The sequence below is a fragment of the Loxodonta africana genome, chromosome 1 (genome assembly GCF_030014295.1).
Source record: "Loxodonta africana isolate mLoxAfr1 chromosome 1, mLoxAfr1.hap2, whole genome shotgun sequence".
Lineage (NCBI taxonomy): Eukaryota > Metazoa > Chordata > Mammalia > Proboscidea > Elephantidae > Loxodonta > Loxodonta africana.
The window spans coordinates 15872627-15895396 of record NC_087342.1 but is presented as its reverse complement, the minus strand read 5'-3'; the positions used below and the strand labels follow the sequence as shown (position 1 = coordinate 15895396).

Here is a 22770-nt window from a genome sequence, read left to right as displayed (position 1 = left end):
CAGGATGGCTGTAAGCAGTGTTCCTTGGGCTCTGGTAGAGTTGCTGGCCAGTTAGATCACAGCAGGGGACTTCTGGGATTTTCTCACATTTCATGTATCATTGCCGTTGAGTCAGTCCTGATTCCTGGTGACCCCATGTGTGTCAGAGTAGAACTGTGTACCCCGTAGGATTTTCAGTGGCTGGGTTTTCGGAAGTAGAGCTCTGTGACTTTCTTCCTAGGCACTTCTAGGTGGACTCCAACTGCCAACCTTTTAGTTAATGAGGGAGGGCATTAACTGTTCGCCCTACCCAAGGACTCTTCACGCTCCCTAACTCAAAGGCACACCTCCCACCCAATCCAGATCTTCCAGTCGTGCCTTGCCCCACCAAACAAAGGGACAATTCAAAACATGGCGTCTGTGTTGAGAAAGTAAAAGACTTTAATGACTGGGTAACAAATCCTTTTCTAAGAGATTGTTTCCAATTCCTTTGCCTTTCACAAACTTGAAAGAGGGCCTAATCAAGTTGTCAGATGATAGATCATTAAAAACTATTTTAGATGACAGGTGACTGATATTAATGGCGTTTAACTCAGAAGACATTCATAGAATAAGGTGACACTGTTGTTACAAACTTCTTTCATTCCCATCTTCCCATTTATGTGCTTCAGGGTTTTTTGGTCCTTAAATCTAAACAAATAAAAGAGAGGAATATAATTAATTGATGCCGATCCCTGCCTCATTTAGCAGTAAAACAAAAACAAAAAAAAACCCATTGCCGTCGAGTTGATTCTGACTCATAGCGACCCTATAGAACTCAGTAGAACTGCTCAATGGAGTTCCCAAGGAGCACCTGGTGGATTCAAACTGCCAACCTTTTGGTTAGCAGTCGTACTGCTTAACCACTACACCACCAGGGTTTCCCATTTGGTGGTGAGTATATTTTACAGATACATGAACTATTTGGGGAGAAAACCTCATCTCATTAAAAGAGGCATTTCCAATAAAATTTTGCTTTTTATTTTCAATAAATGTCAAGATTTGCAATATATTTCAGTTGTTTGGATCAATTGTATTAATTTATAAAGTTATTAATTTAAGCAGCTGGTGAATCCGAACTGCTGACCCTTTAGTTAGCAGCCTAATGCCTAACCACGGCGCCACCAGGGCTCCAATGATTGTTTAATCCAGGTGAATTTTTTTAAAAACACAAAACCTTATAGTCACAAGTTTTAAAAAGGTAGATATAAAAATGAGAGGAGACATACATAACCCTAAAATCCTAAAACACGTGAGTGAATTCTGTAGTTTGCTGCAGTGTTCGGGAAAGCTACAGAATTATGTATGAGAAACACCCAGACAAGGAGCCCTTTACTTGGAGAAATAGATACATTGGGACAGAGGCTAGAGAGAGAGGGCTGAACTTTTCTAATCAGGGAGAGGCACCACGCAGAAGACACCTGGGTTTTAGGAAGGCTCTTGGCAATTTCTAATGACATCCCTGTAAATGAGACAAGTAGTGTGAGTTGATGACAGCATAGTTGGGCAGATTTGTAGCTGAGTCAACATGCTTTCTAAGACAGTGTTGACAACATCACCTGGAGGAAGGACTTGAGCGAGGCTCCAGTAAATAGCAATGGGAATTTTCTTGACCGTTCATGTTTATTATTAGCTTGTGTTGAACTCAGGGAACACCTGCTTATTAAAGGTGGGCAGGTCCCAAAGCTGGAGAAAATAGCTGATCTTATAAGGCAGGAAAAACAAAATTAAAACGATGTTCAATATTGAGCTGGGTTGAAATTATCAGGGTTAATGACTTGCATTTAGTTTGGAATATTAATAGTAGACAACGAAAAAGAGGAAGACCCTCAAGGAGATGGATCGACACAGTGGCTGCAACAATGGGCTCAAGCATAACAAAGATTGTGAGGATGGCGCAGGACTGGGCAGTGTTTTCGTTCTGTGGTACATAGGGTCGCTATGAGTCGGAACCAACTAGACGGCACCTAACAACAACATTAATAGGATAAAGGGACCTTGGCTTGAGAGTTTTTTGTTGTTGTACAGAGTATGCACAGTAAAACATACACAAATCCAAGTGTTTCTACACGTAAAATTCAGTGACGTTGATTACACTCTTGGAGTCGTGTAACCATTCTTTCCGTCCTTTTCTGAGTTGTTCCTCCCCTGTTAACATAAACTCGCTTTGGCTTATAGTTTTTTAAGAAAAGGATCTGGCAAGTTCTAACGGCTCAATGTGGATAAACTGTTGCTTTGAAAAAAGGAGTGAATCTGTATTAATGGCAGTATTTTGAACGCTCTTCTTGGTGTGGGTCAAATGGCATCTGGAGTTCTATGTTCAGTTCTATTTTCAACCGGAGAAGTGGCAAGTAGTCATCATAGTGCGTTGTCTAGAAACCAGGGAAGGCCAAAGGAGCTGGTGTTTCTTGATCGTAACAGCATAAAGTCAGAACTTCTTTTGAATGCAAGTAACAGAAGCCAATTCATGCTGCTTGAAGCAAAGAGAAGGGGAAATTGTTATAAGAATATTGGGGTCTCTCATGGAACCCCGGAAGGAAATGCAGTTAATCTAAGGAAGGACTGGAAACAAACTAGATAGTGATTGTAGTGCTGTGGTCCCCACCTGGTTGCCTGTGAGGAAGATACTGTTACCTGTGTTGACAGGTGAGAAAACAGAGGCACACAGAGATCTGTTAATTGCCTAAGGTCACAGTAAGTAGCAGTGTGGAAGTTCAAAGCCAGGCCTTTCTGACTGCAACCAGCACCCTTCACCACCCTTATCCTGGTGCCTGCCATGATTCTGTTCTACCACACCTATTTCAAAGGACTCGTATCAGGACAAAGCATAATAACAAAGAATTAGGAGCCGACTTGATGGCGCTGGGTTTCTGGGTTTTATGGAGAGAAATAGAGTTTACCGAGTACCTTTACGTACCCTATCACAATCGGTTCACCCAACCTGCAGCTCGGGAGTGTAGCTCATGGTGCTATACTCGTTACTAAGGGGCAGTCTGAGATTTGGGAATGTAAGTGACCTGCCCAAGGTCACCCAGCTAATGAGTGGTAGACTCACAATTCAAACCAAGATCTTTTCACTCCAAACCAAGTCATCTTTTCACTATTCATTACCTCCTTATTATTCATTTGGAAACCCTGGTGCCATGGTGGTTAAGAGCTACAGCTGTTAACCAAAAGGTTGGCAGTTGGAATCCACCAGGTGCTCCTTGGAAACCCTATGGGGCAGTTCTACTCTGTCCTATGGGGATGCTATGAGTTGGAATCGACTTGACGGCAATGGGTTTGGTTTTTTTTTGGTTTTATTATTTATTTATTAATTTTATTCATTACCTTGTTACTATTTATTAGGCACTTACAATGCAACCCATACTGCGGTATGGGCTTTACGGATATTCTCTTCGCTTCTTACAGCAGCTTTGTAACCCATTGCTGTCAAGTCGATTCTGACTCATAACGACCCTATAGGACAGAGTAGAACTGCCTCTTAGGGTTTCCAAGGAGCAGCTGGGGGATTAGAACTGCCGACCTTTTGGTTAGCAGCCATAGTCTTAACCACTGTGCCACCAGGGCTCCGCAGCTTTGCAGGGTAGTCGTTATTTCCCCGTTTTATGTGAACTCATAACTGAGTCTCAGAGGAGGCTGAGCAACTTGCCAAGAGTCCCCCTGCTAGTGAGCTGCAGCAACAGGACTCAAACCCGGGACTGGCTGGTGCCAAAGTCCATGTTTTTTTCTCTTATACCTGCTTCAAAAGAGTATAAAGTGGAATTATGGTCGCGTATGTATGGACACTCTAGTGTATGGATTTTTGTTTTTGGATCCTATTTTTCTAGGATTTTTTATTTTTTTACAGAGAAGGAGAGAGTCCTTGTTCAGAAAACAGAAAAGGATTTAAAATGGCATGTTTTCACCAAAGTGAAAAATTATACATAGGAATGATTTGTAGAGCAGTTGGAGCTGTAGAGGAAGAAGGATGGTGTCCCACACTGACCCCCTCTGATGGCTCTTCTGTGCCACCCTGGCTCTGATAGGCTGCGGCCAGGTAAAAAGAGCAGAGGGGCCAAAGGCAAGCATCCATGTGAGACCTTTTTCTCAGTGCTCTCTGTTGTCTCACTGTCCAAGGGGCCATGGTCACATGACCCCTGGCTCTACCGCAAGGGCTGTGGGGTTTTTGTTTTCTATGGTTGAAACAGGCTGGCACAGAGGGGCTGCCACTCCACTCTTCATTGTGAACCTGACATGATGCTGCTCACAAGGGCCACGCTAGGCCAGAAGAGGCAGGCTCCCTGGAGGAGCCTGGAGGGTCTTGGGCAGAACCAGCTGTATGATTTTTGGAGCCCTGAGCAAAATGAAGAGACCTGGTGGTACAGTGGTTAAGAGCTATAGCTGCTAACCAAAAGGTTAGCAGTTCGAATCCACCAGCCACTCCTGGGAACCCTATGGGGCAGTTCTACTCTCTCCTATAGGGTTGCTATGAAGGACCTTGGACGGTGCAAATGGTTTGCACTCAACTATTTGAGAAAGGTTGGCGGGTTGAACCCACAGTGGCACCGTGGAAGAAAGTCCTGGTAATCTGTTTCCATAAAGATTACAGTCAAGAAAACCCTGTGGAACTCAGCCGTACTCTGTTAACACATGGGGTCGCCGTGAGTCAGAATCAACTTAGTGGCAATGAGTTTCTTTTTTTTTTTTTTTATGCAAAATGAAAATATGTGGTCCTTGTTCAAAAATTATTAAGAATTTCAAGATGGCAACAGCAGAGCATTAAATCAAGCTTGCGGCCCTTCTGAGCACCAGACCTTGTGTGACTGCACAGGTCTCATATCCATGAAGCTGGTTGTAGCCGGGGAGGAGTTGGAGGCTTTCCCTCAATCCCATTTTTGCTGAAGGAGAGGGCTTCGTCGATTCCTCTGATCCCTAAGATAGAAGGAGGACACTCCTAGCTGGCACCAACCTGATTTCCTTCTGGGCCAAAAGGCAAGCTTCCTGTCTGTCTTCTCAGGCTGAACTGTCTTCCTCCAAACAGTTTACACTAGGGCTTCTGCACTGAGAACAGGGGTGTTTCCCTCTTGGCATTCGTCCCACGGACATACATTTTAGAACTTGCCAGTGGTTCTGCAGTAATCCAGTCAAGTTCAATAACTAGTTATACGCCTAATACTGTGCTCATTCAGGATATAAAGATGAAGAAGATAAGTCAGAAGCTCGTCGCTCATTGTCTGGGGGAGAGAATGAACGTGAAAACAAGTCAACCCCATAAAGTGTGATGAGCGTGATAATAAAAGCTGGGCCTGGCACTATGGGAGCCCCAAGGAAGAAGGGTCCAGTAGAGCAGAGGGGGTGCTGTTTGAACCGAGACTCGAAGGATGTATAGCAGTTTCCCAGATACAGAATGAAGAGTGGGGTAGTCCCATTGGTGGCCGTAGCATGTGCAGAGCAGCAGGGTAAGCCTGCAAGGTGTGAAAGAGCATCTCCCTTTTGTAAGGTGAAAGCAGATGAGGGTAAGGGCTGTATTTGTGAGAGGAGGCGGTTGGAGACTGAGGGTAGGGTGGCTGGAGCCTGGTCTGCAGAGGCAGGCTCGGGCCACACTGGGAGGGCATACATGCCAAGGTAAGGGATCTGACCATTATTCAGCAGGCAGGTTCCACTCTTTGATGCCATAAATTGGGAGGGCTCTGGACAAGTCAGAGAATGATGAGGGGTATGGACAAGTCATATAGAGCAGAGCTGAAAGGCCTGGGACTCACCCAGAGAAGAGGGTTGTAGAAAAAGCAGACATAGCTATCATTGCCATTAGGTATCTCGGGGTCTGGCCTGTGGACAAGGACATGCCTGTAGGGGATGGAGAGGGCAGCTTTGGGACATGTCTCAGTTACCTAATGCTGCTGTAACAGAAATACTGCAAGTGGGTGGCTTTAAAGAACAGAAATTGATTTTCTCACAGTTCAGAAGGCTAGAAGTCTTGATTCAGGGCGTGGTTCTAGGGGAAGGTCCTTTCTGGGCTATTTCGGCTGCTAGTAGCTGCCAAAAATCCTTGGAATTGCCGGGCTTGCAGATAGCTCTGCCTCTGTCATCTGTTTCACCCTTTCACGTCTCAGAACTGGCAGTTCCTGTGGAGTCGCTATGAGTCGGAATCAACTGGACGGCAATGAGTTTTATGACTCAGAAGTGATTAGGTTTAGGACCCACCCTACACTGGTTGGAAATGCTGCTGGTGCAGTGGTTAAGAGTTACGGCTGCTAACCAAAAGGTCGACAGTTTGACTCTGCCAGGCGCTCCTTGGAAACTCTATGGGGCAGTTCTACTGTGTCTTATAGGGTCACTAGGAGTTGGAATCAACTCGATGGCGGTGGGTTTGGTTTTGGTTTTCTACACTGGTTGACATAACAAAAGAATATCCCCTATTTCCAAACAGGGTCACATTCACAGGTAAGGAATTAGGATTTCAACACATATTGGGGGGCAGGGGGAGACACAATTCAATCATAACAGGACAGGTGGGTTAAAGTTGCAGCCAGGTGGCTCGTACCTCGTTGTAATCAGAGATTACTGCAGAGGTGGTGGAGGTGCAGGCAGAGGCTCTGAGGTCCCTTCCAACTCAAGGTAGTGCTTCTGTGACTTGATCCTGTGTTGTCTGTATTCAGATAACTGTCCAGGCAAGAGGCAGGAGAGGTGGCAGGGGATGGGGGACAAGGATGCCCTCAAAGAAAGCTATCCCTTAAATAAAACCGGAAAAGCCCAGATTCCAGTGAGATTCTCTTCTCCACTGATTTTGGCTTTTTCCCTAATGTTTCTCCCCTGGTCCTGACACCAACAGGGGCAGCCTGAGTGGGCCTGACCACTGGGAATCAGCTTTCTCACTCACGGGTTCTGACAAATCAGTATGCAAGTGGCCGGCTGTGTGGTGAGGACTAACGCCCAGGACAAAGGACCCAGTGAGCCCGTCATGGGCTTCCCACGGCGTCCCCGCTCTTGTCCACTCCTCTGGGGCTTTGTACCCTGTGCCCATCCCCAGGGCTTTGTCCCGTTGAGATCCGGGTGGACTTGGCATCTGCACAGCTCAGGGTTTGGTGGGACAGGGTGGGGGCTGGGCAGCTCTTTGAAAGGGTGGCTCAGGCCTGCAGCCCTGTGGGGAAACCAGAAGCATCACAATGAGGTTCGAATAACAAGACCAGGCCGGAAAGCTGCTATCTCAGTGAGCTTCTGTGGAATCTTGGAATGGAAGACTGGGAAGTCTCCAGAAATGGGGAGTCTTCAATATTAGCTGGAGTCCTCAGTAATCCTGGGAGCAAGGCAAGGGAGCTTCATTCCAGCCTCCTGGGATTTTTTTTTTTTTTCTTTTTGATCCAACGGGGAAAATGGACTTTCAAAGGGGAGTAGGAAAACTGACCAACTTCCTTTTACATAAGTGCTTTTTATAGGCTCTGTGGGTCCAGCAGGACCCGAGTCCCAGCCACTGAAATAGACAGAAGCTGTCTCTGGTTACCAGGTGGCAGTGGACTCTGCACCGGTAGGCCCTTAATTAGACCAGAGCCTTTGGCTGAGCAAGGCCCCAGGCCTGCTTTGAAGCCATGTCCTTGCTTTCCCCACCAGACAGACAGCGTGTGAGTGTTTCTAAGTCCCAGGTGATGTCCCAGTGCTGATTCAGAGGCTCTCCTGAGCTCTCCGCTGACTCTGGGGCAGACAGACACACACTGACCCGGCTGAGGAGATTCCATTCTCTCCTTCACTGCTTTCTTTATCCCTTGACACAGGCAGAATTTCCTGAGGGAAGGTCCTGCTCACAGATGGCCACTCCCCACAGTCATTCAATAATTAAACACCTTTGGCTGCTGGTCCAGGGTTCTGTCTCTCCAGCAGAGTTGTAGCCCCAGGACATGGTAGCTTTAAGCAGGCCGCTGCCCGCTCTGAGCCTCAGAAACTAATCTGTACACTTGAGTGTCTGTCCGCCCATGCCATGATACCGCCTTATGCTTCTTTGACCTCTTATTTCCCAAGTGCGTGAGGTATAAGGAAAAGACATGGACTTTGGCAACAGCCAGTCCCAGATTTGAGTCCTGGTGCTGTGGCTCGCTAGCACGGGGACTCTTAGCAAGTTGCTTAGCCCCACTTTGCACCTCATAGGTGAGTTCACATAAAGTGGGGGGCTAATGACTGATGACCCCGCAAAGCTGCTTTAAGAAGCAGAGGAAGAGTTGGCATTCTGTGATGGTCCCATGGACGGCTTTGGGCATATTCTGCCCCTGGCCCTCTTCCCACCACCAGGGTCAGGTGGTTCCCAGCGCAAGGCAGCCAGTGAGCCAGGTAGGTTCTTCCTTGGTACACAGACCTGAACGCTAGACGCTGGCCCTGCTCCCCATTTCCGGAAGGCAACCTGCTGAGGAGCGTTCAGGCTCAGCCCCGTCCTCACCAGCCATGTGACTGTGACCAAGCTCACCAGTCTGTTTCCTCCTTGGTAAAGTGTGGATGCCTCCTCACAGAGCATGTGAGAATAAAAGAGGAGCCCCTGGGAGGTTAATGTGTTGTCTACTAACTAAAGGGTTAGAGGTTCGAGACCACGCAGAGGTGCCTCTGAAGAAAAGACTGGTGATCTACTTACAAAAAAGTCAGCCATTAAAAACTCTAGGGAGCACAGTTCTACTCTGACACATGGGGCGTCACTATGAGTCGGAATCCACTCATTGGCAGCTGGTTTGGTTTTTGAGAATAAATGAGATGTTTGCAGAAGTGCCTAACACAGTGCCTGGCATGTAGTAGGCACTCAGCAATTGGTGACTATGTTGCAGGAGGTTTCAGTGCTCTTGGGTGGACCCCTTTCTTGTTTCCTTGGCTCGAGAGGCCACCGTTTGCCTCAGGAACTTAGTCCTGAACTTGCTTTTGCCAATCTCTCCCCTTTGTCTCTCCCACCCACCCAGGTAGGTGTGGACGTGGTGAGGGTGGGACAGTCCAAGCTGTCTGCCAGCTGGCTTGCTTCTCCCATGTCTTCTGACCCTGGGTTGCTTGTCATGGTCCTCAGCTCACCTGCCCCAAAGCATCCTCCGTTTGGCTCCTTCACTTATGCTCTCTCCTGGAGCTGCGGCTGCTACCAAGGAGGACTTTCTCAAGGACCTAGAGAGCTGGATCTGTCCTTCTGCTCCCTCACCCCTGAGGACATCCTAGATGTAACAGAATCTGAGGGAGATGTTATAGAATTAGTAGAGATCCCAAAGGAGGCATGATGGTTCAGTGGTAGAATTCTCACCTCCCACGTGGGAAACCCGGGTTCAATTCCTGGCCAGTATGTTTCGTGCACAGCCACACCCATCTGTCAGTGGAGGCTTGGTGTCGCTATGAGGCTGAACAGGTTTCAGCAGAACTTCCAGACTAACACAGACTAGTGAGAAAAGCCTGGTGATCTACTTCTAAAACTCAGCCAGTGAAAACCCTATGGATCACAAAGGTCTCATCTGCAAGCCTGGGCAGTGTTTTGTTCTGTTGTGCGTGGGGTCACCAAGAGTCAAGGGCTGACTTTATGGCAGCTAACAACTGCAAAGATTCCAAGTGATAGAGATCTGTAGAATGTTTAGAAAAAAATATTTTTAGTGTTTTCAAGAATATATATTATTACCTTAAGAAGTTATCGATGACTTTTTCAAAATCAGCTTTATTCCAATCCAATTAGTAGAATAAAGAATAGTAGTAGCTAAAAGTGGTCCCTAACCCAGGCTGAGCTTCAGAACGATCTGTGGAGCTCTTTGGAAAATAAAGACAGCGGGGCCCAGATGAAGGCAGTCAGCATCAGGAGTGGGCACATAGGTCTGGGCGTGCCACTACAGGGGAGAGGCACTTCATGATGGCATTTCATCGGGGCGTCCCCACTACTGTCTGGGGTTTCCACAGAGCTTATGCTGCGCTGCTCTGAGGGGAGGGCTGGGCGATTTGAAGCCCACCTGGTTCCTTTTCTCAGTGGGAGGAGGAGGAGAGGGTGCAGGAGTTATGCTCTACTTCCTGGACTCTAAAAAAAGAGCATCACCCTGGCTCCCTTATATTCCAGCCACGTGCGCCTTTCACAGGCATCTCCCCTGCACCACCATCGCCACCCAGCTAGGTCCACCTTTCTTTCCATTTCCAAGGCAACCCTCGAGAAGCTCGGGAGTTAGCAACACTCCCTTACCTGTTTTGTTTATTTAAAGAAAAGTCTGTGCATGTATATGGTGTATTTCCTCCAAGGATGACTCTTCAAGACCACCCACAGAGAAATTGGGGTGCAGGGAGGCTCAGGTTGGGTCTGTAGAGAGAGACCAGCAAGAAGGGACCCTAGGAGTCATCTCATCCCTCCTCTAGCAGGGAAGGAGATCTCCCTACAGAGGTGCAAGCAGTTGGCCAGAGTCTATGGACTCCTTCCAGCGTGGGCACCCACCACCCGGGTTCAGGGGTTCAGGGGGCACCGCTGTAGCCCCTGTGTCTACAATGCCTGTCACATAGGAACGAGTACCGGTTGCCATCAAGTTGATTCTGACTCGTGGCAGCCCCCAAGTGCGTCAGAGCAAAACTGCTCCATAAGATTTTCAATGGCTGATCGTTCGGAAGATTGCCAGGCCTTTCTTCCGAGGCATCTGTGTAGACTCGAACTGCCAACCTTTTGGTTAGCAGCTGAGTGCGAATGAATGACTTTTAAAATGGGGTGGGACAGGGGAGAGGTGTACTGCAGCCAAGGGTGGGGAGAGAGTAGAATAAGGTGAAAAGAAGGGGAGAAAAGGGATTGCATAAAGTTTTCCCTGATTCCTTTTACCTTGCCATGTGAGCCCGTTTCCTCAGGATTGTGGGGATGAAAAGGTGTTAACACACCTGAACAATCTCTTCCTTGAGAAAATGAGGGAATTTAGTGATTCCAAGGTTTCTTCCTACTTGAGTCACACCGGGGCTCTACCTGTGTGCGTGGAGAAGGCTAGATCTCACGGCCCTGTTCGGTTGACTCAATGGCAACTGGATTTGGTTGCTTTGCCCTGCACCGCCCCTTGCCCTTCGAGGGCCTCAAAGGAGTCCGGCCACTGGATGGTTGGGAAGGCAATGCTGATAACTCCCTTGACATGCAGTGGCCACCATGTCCCCTCCTTTGCTTCTGCCCAGGCGACCTTTGATGTGTCAGTGGAGGCCCGGAGCTGCCCCGGCAGACAGGTGGAGCAGAGGTTCACCCTGCGGCCCGTGGGGTTCCGGGACACCCTGGAGGTGGGGGTCGCCTACAGCTGCACGTGTGGCTGCAGCGCCCGGCTGGAGCCAGACAGCACCAGATGCAGCGGCAATGGGACTTACGTTTGCGGCCTGTGCGAGTGCAACCCCGGCTACCTGGGCACCAGGTGCGAGTGCCAGGAAGGGGAGAACCAGAGCGGGTACCAGAACCTGTGCCGGGAGGCCGAGGGGAAGCCCCTGTGCAGTGGGCGCGGGGAGTGCAGCTGCAACCAGTGCTCCTGCTTTGAGAGCGAGTTCGGGAAGATCTACGGGCCTTTCTGTGAGTGCGACAACTTCTCCTGTGCCAGGAACAAGGGAGTCCTCTGCTCAGGTAGGCACCCCCAGCCAGCACCTGTGCTCTGAGCCACTCGCAGGCACCTGGGCACCCCCAAAGCCTACCTTTTGCTCCTTCTGCACTTCCTTCTCTCCCATCCCCGGGAGTGTCGCTGTCTCGGGTGGTGGTGGAAAGTGTCTCTGCCACAGTTGTCCTGGGAGAAGAGGGTGGACAAGCCTTCCCCCCAACAGGCATTGGGGTGGGTGGGGTCCAGCATGTCAAATACAAAAGCAGGGCAAGGCACGCCACATAAGGTGCACTGTCAGAGGTGGAGGGTCTGCTTTCCAGGCTTACTCCCCAGTTAATGCAGGAACTGCCTGCATAGCATACCTGACAGGTAGGTGCTCGGCCTTTTCTTGATTACCTCCCAGGACGGGGAGGTCGCCTGGTCCAGTAGTGACCATTCTCTGGTTAGGCGTTGTATTTATTTCCCATTGTAACAAATTACCACAAACTTAGTGGCTTAAAACAACACTGAATTTATTCTTTTACAGTTCTAGAAGTCAGAAGTTCAAAATGGGTCTTCTTATTTGGCCAAAATCAAGGCATCAGCAGGGCTGCATTCCCTCTGGAGGCTCTAGGGGAGAATCTGTTTCCTTGCCTTTCGCAGCTTCTAGAGGCCGTCTGTATTCCTTGGCTTGTGGCCCCTTCCTCCGTCTTCAAAGACAGCTGCATTGCACCTTCATCTCTCTGCTGTCTGCTTCCATTGCCACATCTCTTTCTCTGATCCTCGTGCCACTCTCTTTAAAGGACCCTTGTGATTACATTGGATCCACCCAGATAATCCAAGATCATCCCTCATCTCAAAGTCCTTAATTTAGTCACTTCAGCAGAGTCTCTTTTACCACGTTAGATAACATACTTATAGATTCTGAGGATTAGGACATGGACGTCTTTGTAGGGCCATTTCTCTGCCTACCACAGGCGGAGCTTAAACATCTCTCTTTCTATTAAATAGAAACTTGTTTCTCAGTAGCTTCTAGCCTCTTCCATGTAACAACCTGTCAGACATCTGAAAGCTGCTTTATTTTTCTCTGTTATCCTTTCTCATCTGGGCTAGACGTACCAAATCTCTTCGTTCTCTGAGAGCTCTCTCATGTCTCAAACATGATCCTCAGAACTGAACATGTTATTTGTCGTTCCAGGTAATGAAGCCTCAGCCCAGAGTTCAGCTGAACGTTCACTTCCTGTCCCTCCACTTCCATTAACCCGTCCTACATACATTCGTTTTTCTTTTAAGGAGTACCAAATCTCTTCGTTCTGTGAGAGCTCTCTCATGTCTCAAACATGATCCTCAGAACTGAACATGTTATTTGTCGTTCCAGGTAATGAAGCCTCAGCCCAGAGTTCAGCTGAACGTTCACTTCCTGTCCCTCCACTTCCATTAACCCGTCCTACATACATTCGTTTTTCTTTTAAGGAGTCAAACATTATACTCTTGAGCTTGTTTTTAATTTTAACACGAGAAGTTTCGAGAATTTTAATTTTTGAATGAACTATAGCCAAGCCAAGTTTTTATTGTGTCATATTGGAACACTTGACTTTTAAAATCTAAGACTCTAACATTGATACCAGTTAAATATAGCCTGGCATTTCCCATTCTGGAGTTGTATTCTGATGAGATGCTTTAAACTTGTGTCTCAAAAGGGCCATCGGGTCCAACACTATGCCATCTGCAAATATAGTAAGCTGAATTGCTTCAGTAAGCTGAATTACTTTAGGCACTCCTGTAGTTTTTTCTTCAGACTGTGTGTTTTGTGGCTCCAGAGGTACCTCCTTGAGAATAGTCTTCACACTGAGAAGTGTTGGTTTAAAGGCAACTTAGAGAGCAGTTGGGAAGATACATCACATTCATGTGAAGCAAACCAGGTGTGTATAAGTGATATGTCCTCCTGGCAAGAGTAACCATCTGTGCTGAGGGCTGCACAGAAGTGGGTCAGCAAGTAGGGCTTCCTGGGAAGACCACGTGATGAGACTAGTCTGAGGACACCCATGGATGTAATGGGACCAGAATGTTCACAATTGGCATTGCCCTGAAAATGTAGGACATAGGGATGTCACAGAAGACTAAGCTGAGTGGGAGAGTTAGGACTCCATGTGCTAAGTGATGATAGGTTGGTATTAGCTGGATGGTTCTGTCTGGGTTAGCAGAAAGAAGTGGGCTTAGTAGCAGGCAGACCTGGTCTAGATCCATTACGTTCCGTGCTGGTTGTGGGACTTTGGGTGTCTAGTTGCTGTGAGGAATAAGCGTGTGTGGAAACCACCTATTACATTGCCTGGCACAGAAAGAGGGCTCACCTGATACTTAGTTATCTAGTGCTGCTGTAACAGAAATACCACAAGTGGATGGCTTTAACGAAGAGAAATTTATTCTCTCACAGTCTAGGAGGCTAGAAATCTGAATTCAGGATGCCAGATCCAGGGAAAGCCTTTCTTTCTTTTTGGCTCTGGGAGAAGGTTCTTGTCATCAATCTTCCCTGGTTGAGGAGCTTCTCAGCGCAGGGACCCTGGGTCCAAAGGATGCGCTGTTCTCCTGGCTCTTGTTTCTTGGTGGCATGAGGTACCTTTGTCTCTCTGCTTGCTTCTATCTTTTATATCTCAAGAGATTGATTTAAGATACAACCTAATCTTGTAGATTGAGTCCTGCCTTATTAACATAACTGCCACTAATCCTGCCTCATTAACATCACAGAGATTAGTATTTACAACACAGAGGAAAATCACATCAGATGACAAAAAGGTGGACAGTCACACAAATCACACAGTCATGGCCTAGCCACTTTGACACACATTTTGGGGGGACACAATTCAATCCATAATACTGACTCCTTTACCAGTCAGTGCCACGACCTCTGGGGAGCTGCAGCTGGTGCCCAGAGGGAGGGAGGGGTTGGCCTTGCCCCTGAAAATCACAGGGCTTTTCCTAAGGAATCCCAGCATCCTGGGTTGGAGTTTCTATTCCCTTTAGTAGACACACACACACATACACACACACCTTCTATAAGTCCGGCAATGTCTGTGGTCGACTTTAAGTAGTGCTTTTCTTTTTAAGAGAAATAAGAAAATATTATCACAGAACTGTCCCTCCCTTCCCCTCAGTATCCCAAAATAATCCTCGGATACATTTTCCTCCTAGAAGGCTGCTTGTGTCCATATTGCCTGGGACCAAGGGCTTCTCAGTCAGACTAACATGCGCAAATCCCATCTCCACAGCTCATCAGCCTACCATCTTCGTTGTCTTGGAGTTTCAGCTTTCCCGTCTGTAAAAATGGGCCAATAGCACTTGCTTCGGAATTATTTTGAAGATCGAAAGAGATGACATAGATGAAGGCCCTGGCTCCAGGCTTGGCACAGGACAGGGTCCCTGCATGTTAGGTCCCGTCCCTCTAGGTCTTCCCTCCCTCTCTAAGATGTCGTTCCTCTGAATGTGGTGCAGAGCCCGGGAGCAGTGGGAGATGAGGCCAGTGACCCTCAGGAGAGAACACCAGTTTACCATTTTGGAAACAGGAATATTCTGGAACTGAGTGGACATGCAGCTTTTTGTTCATCTATTAGCGTGCATAGAGCTGATCTTGCGTTTCAGAATTCTGCCAGACGCTACGTCCAAAAGCCCCAGGGATGCTTTTTGTCTGGCTCTTTCCTCCATCCCCATACAATCCTGTGGTATTGGGAGATTCTCACATGTCACCGGGTAGAGGAAACATGAGCGGTGCCAAGTCTTTGAGGCTCCCAGATGAACGATGCTTCAAGTCACTAACTTCTCTGGGGTTGCTGAGATGGAGTATCTCCCCCCACCCCACTGGAAAAGCCACATACGTTCATTAAAGAAAATTTGAAAAATATAGGGAAGTTGCTGGCTATGTGGTCAGTCTGACTGTACCGTCTGTCTCCTTCTTGTTGACCAGGTTTAATTTGGACCATCTGGTAAACCAGACAAGAACTCTTCGCCCTCACTGTTTCATATGCTTCCCTTCCAAAACTGTGCTCAGTCAAGAGAATGACCTTGCCAGAGAGCTGGAGGATTAATCTTAGGTCTAGAATATTCTGAAGAGTAGAAAGAAATAAACCATCCATAATTCCATCATTCATATCTAAGAGGTTGTATGTCCTTCCTTTTTTTTTTTTATTTCCTTCCAAATTTTTTTCTCTTCTAAGTGTGTGTGTTTACTGCTGTATAAAATTTTGTCTCTTGCTTTTGTTGTATATTATATCCTAAAGCAACAACTAGTTAAGAGGTTGAAGCTATCCGAGACTTCCTGGGGAAAATAGTTTCTGGAATGAGATCATCGTTGCATGTTTGATAATTTCGGGAGGACTGAAAATTGAGCCCAGCTCCAGGCAGGACCACACATTTATGCGTTGGCTCCTTGGACGTGGTTGTAGCACCCAGCACTTCTTTATCTCTCAAACACTGCAGCTTGTGCAGGAGGCAGCTGTGAACCATGGGCGAGGAGTTCCAGCCCCCAGATCCTTGGCACCCATGGTCAGCGAGGGGTTTCACTCCAGGTTTGTGTGCGTTGGTTTTGAGTTCTTGGTTTGCTGTTACAGTTGGGGTTTCTGTGGGAGAGAGGCCTGTTTCCCAACAATCACCCTGGTCTTGAAGATGCTGACTCAGTGACTCACCAGCAGCTGACTTCAGTATTTTTGTAGTTTTCCCCACCGCTTCCCCCTGCAGCCGCTACCTAGAAGGGGTTTGAGTGGTTGTGGTCTGTCTTCAGAAGCAAGAAGGGGACAGAAGTGTGAACTCGAAGAAGGGGTTGAGGCAGAACTAGGGCTAGAACTGGTAGGGATACCCTGGAGAACCCCCTTCCAGTTCTCTATGGTATTTCCATCCATAAAAGGCTTATAGTCCTTGCCCCATACCAAAACACACGACTAAGAGAAAATACACCAGATTACAGGTTTGTAACATGTTATTGTTAGTTGCTGTTAAGTCGATTCTGACTCATTGCCACTCCATGTGTGCAGAGTAGAGCTGCTCCATAGGGTTTTTAAGGCCATAAAAATTAGTGGTGAAGCAAATCTAGTCTAATTTAGGTCTAAGGTCTGGAAGCAGTGGAACAACTTCTGCCTTGTTGACATTACTTTTGTGACACATTGTCACGGGATTGTGTGCACGGTCAGGGCTATGGTGTCTCCCACTAGTTGCTGGAAGAACACAGCTCAGAATGGTTCTGTCCACAGTCTATGTCTGTGTGTGCAAGGGTGCTTTGTGGGGCCGTCATGAGGGTTTCTGTTCTTTTGAGCTTCGTTAAGTTGTGAACCTTCTGAGCCCCTCTACTAAATGAATATGGAAAGTACTGCATGGTCTTTTCAGTTCTTTCAGTGTAAGAGAAGATTCTTGCTTAGACTTTGTTGTTCTTCGTTGAGTTCTTGGGATTTGAAACGAATTTGGAAACAGTGCATTTCTTGGGATTTAAGTTACTTCATTGTGGTAAATCGTGGAAATCAGCCTCAGCCCTGGTGTCTTAGCCTTCTCTGTACTTAGAATGACTGCAGGGGTGGACGTGAATTGTTTGCTCATGGCCAGCCTACTTCTTCAGTTTCATATATTGAGAAATTTAAATCAAATAGGATATGGGACTTAGAACAGAACCCTTTTGGCCTCATAACTATGAGATCCTCCTGAAAATACATCTAAGTCTCGTATACTTTATTTCATCAACAAGTAGGATATTTAGTCAGTTTATCCAGATATATATGTATTTTTATGGCAGTCTACTCCTGCAAAGATTACAGCCTTGGACTGGACGCTCTGTTAACCCAGAACTGAAACCATTCCTGAAGCCCCGTCTTCAGACAAAGATTAGACAGGACTATAAAATAAAAAATAATACATGTGAGGTGTGTGCTTCTTAGCTCAGTCAGATACACAAGACCAAATGGGCGGCTCCTGTCCAGAGGCAGGATGAGACGGTAGGAAGGGACAGGAACTGATTGAATGAACATAAGGAGCCTGGAGTGGAAAGGGGGAGTGTGCTGTCACGTTGTGGGGATTGCAACTAATATCACAAAACAATATGTGTGTACATTTTTATATGAGAAATTACCTTGAGTTGTAAACTTGCACCTAAAACAAAAAAGCACGATAAAAAATTTAAAAAAGATCACAGCCTTGGAAACCTGATGGAGCAGTTCCAGTCTGTCCTATAGGGTCACTGTGTGTCGGATTCAACTCGATGGCATTGGGTTAGGAATATAGGGAAGGTGATTAGAGGTCAAGGGCGTCTGCAGTTCTCTCCCAAACAGAAAAAAAATGGAGGGTGGTACTAGTGGCTCATTTTTAGTGGGCAAGAGCCAGAGTCCAAGCACAGTCTGAGTGTGTAGGCTGACAGTTTTCAGCAGGTTTAACAAAGTTCTAGTAAACCTCTCCAGGTAAAGGTACCCCTGATATTAGGGCCTGGTTCTAGGCATCTTGATTCTGGCCAAATGGAACATTTCCTATGGCAAGAGTTACCCACATGTACTTTAAGAAATACTTCTCACAACATTTATATTGTCCATTTATTTGTTTTTTCTTCCAGAAATGTAATTTTCACCTTCAGAATTAGTACCCTGGTAGCCATTCTGGGGCCATGGTCACAGCTTTACCTTCTGTCACTGCATTGCAATTTGCACATTTCTTAAATGACTTGTTACAGGGCCATCTTGAATGTGGCTTTCTTGACCAAGGTCTCCAAAAGTACCTTTTGAGTGAACCAAGATTTGACATAATTTCCCAGGAAAGAGACTTCTTCATGAGATTGCCATCACTGTGTGCCTCAGGTGGGAGAGCCTGGAAAAATCTTAAGATCTTTTCATATCTACTTATCTCTGCTAAGTTTGTTGATGGTTACCTAGACACTGTTTGTAAATTACAAGGATGCAAAATATATATATTTTCTGGAGGAAGGGCTCCTCTCCCCGCAAAGAATCCCACAAGGCAGAGGTTTGGGAATCTGTGTAGCAGTTTCCCTCTCCTGGTATCTATGTAAATCCTAATTGTCCACATGACAGTGAATGCCAGGAGAATCAGATTCCATTTTGGAGACACGGTGTATGGTGGCTCTGAAAACAGAATTTGTTGTAGGATTCTTCAATAACTACAAGGAATGATAGGTCCATAGTTGGTAAAGATACTTCCATGGAAGACCATTGACCGGGACAGTTGAGGACTGATGCATGTCCCTCAGGCTTACAATGATAACAGGTAAAGCTTCCAGAAACTGTGCCATTAACCAGCACAGAGACATTTCTCCTTGTTCCTTCCATAGGGACATTGTAGTAACCTCTTTTCTTAAAAAAAAAAAAAAAAAAAAAAATTGTTTTACTGTGATAAAAAAATATATAACAACAGTTGCCAATTGAACATTTTTACATGTATAATTTGGTGGCTTTGGTTATATTCATCATGTTGTGCAACCATTGTCACTGTTCGTTTCCAGATTATTCCACCATTAACAGAAACTCTGTGTCCCCTGAGCTAAAGCTTCCCCTTTCCCCCTTCCTCTTACATCTAGTGACTGCTAATAAATTTTTTAAATTGTGCTTTAAGTGAAAGTTTACAAATCAAGTCAGTCTGTCATATAAAAATTTATGTACACCATGCTATGTACTCCTAGTTGCTCTCCCCCTAATGGGACAGCACACTCCTCCTCTCTACCCTGTATTCCCCGTGTCCATTCAGCCAGCTTCTGTTCCTCTCTGCCTTCTCCTCTCCCCTCCAGACAGGAGCTGCCCACATAGTCTCATGTGTCTACTTGAACCGAGAAGCTCACTCCTCACCAGTATCATTTTCTATCTTATAGCCCAGTCCAATCCCTGTCTGAAGACTTGGCTTTGGGAATGGTTCCAGTCTTGGGCTAACAGAAGGTCTTGGGACCATGACCTCCGGGGTCCTTCTAGTCTCAGTCAGACCATTAAATCTGGTCTTTTTACGAGAATTTGAGGTCTGCATCCCACTGTTCTCCTGCTCCCTCAGGGATTCTCTGTTGTGTTCCCTCTCAGGGCAGTCATTGGTTGTAGCTGGGCACCATGTAGTTCTTCTGGTCTCAGGCTGATGGAGTCTCTAATTTATGTGGCCCTTTCTGTCTCTTGCGCTCATAATTACCTTGTGTCTTTGGTGTTCTTCATTCTCCTTTGCTCCAGGTGGGCTGAGACTAATTTATGCATCTTAGATGGCCGCTTGCTAGCGTGTAAGACCCCAGACGCCACTCACCAAAGTGGAATGCAGCATGTTTTCTTAATGGATTTTATTATGCCAGTCGACCTAGATGTCCCCTGAAACCATGGTCCTCAGACCCCTGCCCCTGCTACTCTGGCCTTCGAAGCATTCGGTTTATTCAGGAAATGTCTTCGCTTTTGGTTTAGTCCAATTGTGCTGACCTCTCCTGTATTGTGTGTTGTCTTTCCCTTCACCTAAAATAGTTCTTGTCTACTACCAAATTCCACTAATAAACTTTGTTCTCTATACATTTGCCTGTTTCATACAAGTACGATCATACAATTTTTGTCCTTTTGTGACTGACTGACTTCACTCAGCATAATGTTTTCAAGGTTCATCCATGTTGTGGCATATATCAGGACTTCAATCTCTTCTTGGATGAAAGTATTCCATTATATGTATATACCACATTCTGTTTATCCAGTCATCTGTTGATGGACATTTAGGTTGTTTCCACCTTTTGGCTATTGTGAACAGTGGTGCAGTGAACGTACGGGTTTTGTTTGCATTCCTGCATTCCATTCTTTTGAGTATGTACCTAGGATTCAGATTGCTGGGTTTTATGGTAGCTCTATGGTTAACTTTTTGAGGAACCACCACACTGTTTTCCATAGCAGTTGTACCACTTTGCAGTCCCATCAGCGATGGATAAGCGCAGTAACCTTTTGAGGCATCCTTGCATAATGGAAAGAAAATGACATTGGAATGAGGCAAATCTGGATCCTAAACCTAGCACTGCCTAAATTTTATACTTCTGTGACTTTGCATTCATCACTTTACCTCTCTGGGTCCTGTTTTTCTTATCTGTCAGATAAAGAGAACCAAACCCTGCCCCAGAGGGTTGTTGTGAGGATCAAATAGGACAATATCTGTAAGCTCCCAGCATAACGCCTCGCTACCAGGGATGTGGAATAAATTTTACTACTTGGCCTCCCCACCCTGGAATATTTTCTTCCATGGCATCTAAGCAGATTGGTTTCAGGAAATTCTCAATGGGCATCCCAAATCCCAAGGCCAGGAATTCTCTAAGAATTCCACCTGTATCAAGTCATTGCTCAAGTTCACTTGAAAGGCAAAAAAAGTACCAAAATTTAGGGCTTAATCATACGACCAAGCAATATGTTCTTCAGACAAGTCATAGGAACCAGGTGAGCTGGGCTGTTCCTTTCTGGAGCCAGCCAACCTCCTGAAGCTTGAAATTAGAGAAAACTCTTCCGAAAAACCAGACCATAATAACTATGTGATCTTAGTGCAGCTGCAGATACCGAGACCGTTCTCTCTCACTGAGGGTCATTTTGTTTTAGGTAGGTCGCTACCTTCATTCAGTCATCAAGAGTTCATTGAGCATTCATCATCTGACAAGCACTGTACTAGGTACCAGGGAGACAGAGTCGGAGTTGCTCACAGCCTTGAATTCATTTCTAAATTTGTGTTGCTCCTGGAATTTCCCACTTCTCAGAAACTTTTGAGAGTTGAGGAATGGGATATGAGTCATCTTGAGCTTCTACCTTCACTATCCAGACTTATTTGAGGTCTTGAAAGAAAAGAGAGTGTTGGGATGCCATTTTGAGAACCTGCCCTTATCCCTGTTCTGGGAGTGGAGCTTAGCTCTGGGAATGGTGTTTACCTCACTGGCTTACCTCACTGCTCAGGCCCTGTTCCCAGGCACATTTTAAGCAACAATTCAATAGTGATTCTGAAAAAAACTGGAGTAATCTAAGTATTGGATCTCCCCCCACCACCATTCTCTCTTTACTTAGAAAGGGAAGAATGCAAAGAGGACACTGTGATGAGGATTCCATGTGTGCCTTTGAACTTCAGACCTGATCCTTAAGGTCATTAAGTTTGGTTCATGAGGGAAATGATGAAATTTTAAAAGCAAAGGAAAATCCCAGGAAGACCATGAGCAGGCCAATATAAGATCCTAGTGATTAGGTTTAGGTCGTATTAGCTTTTTGATATCATATGATAGCTTATTAGAAAATTTTCCATTCTGACATAAATTTGAAAACTATGAGAAATGCTTTGGTGGCTGAAAGAGTTATTCTGAAGGCTCCTTTGATCAGTTTCTTGAGTGTTGAGCTGGCACTTTGAGCTTGGTCTTGATTTTGGATACTGAGACGTAGTTCGTTATAGGCCTCTGCTGCTCAGTGTTTCTGACAGGGTTGGGGTGGGATTGGATGGAACCTTGGTTTTCTTTTAAGGGGGTGTCTCCGTGATTCTCAGAACACTAACCTAAGAACTCCACCCAAGTGCTCCCTTGTGTCTAGAAGTTGGGTTTCCTGTTTCCAGGCACCTCCCAAGCCCTGGCTTCTGCCCTCTCACTTATCACTCTAGCCCGTAACCACCACCCCAAAGTCTTTATCAGCTGAGCCCAACTATCCTAAGCAAAAGGAGTAGACTTCATAGGCTGGTATGTTCTTTAACATCACACAGTTGACCTTCAGCAATTGGCAAATGCTGTAATATTCACGGAAATTCCTATCTTAATGCCTTTTTAGTATATTGAGATGATTTCCTTGTGAACAACCTGAGGTGAGTTGGTTAGTGTTTTGCATTCATCGTGAGTAAGCAAGACATAGAAGGATAATTTGTATCTGATACCTTTCCTAAGAGCACCAATCACAAAGTGAGTAAACTGTGAACTATTGACTTTGATTATTTTACATTTGGGGAAATTGAGGCCCAAAATCTGGAATCTCTTTGTGATTCTCGATCATAGATTCAGACCAGGAGATCTCTGCACTGCCTTTTGCAGGTAAACAGTGACCGTATTTCTACCTAACCTTACTTGTTTTCATTAGCTTGAGACTCTTTTCAAATCTCTGAATTACCCATTTAGCCTTCCCTGCCTCCACCCAAGCACTGAGCCCACATTTTTCAAGTCTTACCTGAGTAAGTGCTCTTTATCTTCATCAAAATTTTAGGAAACATTTAGTCTCTGTTTTCCTAAGTGAGTTTCTCTGGGTTACTTAAGGATATGTTGGACACAGCAGACCAGGCCTGCAGG

At 46.1% G+C, this 22770-nt stretch overlaps 1 protein-coding gene across 3 annotated transcripts in view; it reads left to right on the top strand.

Annotated features, from left to right (window-relative positions):
- ITGB5 (integrin subunit beta 5) overlaps positions 1-22770 on the top strand; it is a 135409-nt gene that overhangs the window by 83151 nt on the left and 29488 nt on the right. For all 3 annotated transcript variants that reach the window (XR_002786523.2, XM_010592899.3, XM_064292249.1), the window contains exon 10: positions 11125-11554. Coding sequence is in view for 2 of the 3 variants with exons in the window: in XM_010592899.3 (XP_010591201.3) it covers positions 11125-11554 (430 nt within the window). In the remaining variant the exon portion in view is untranslated. The remainder of the gene's footprint in view (positions 1-11124; positions 11555-22770) is intronic.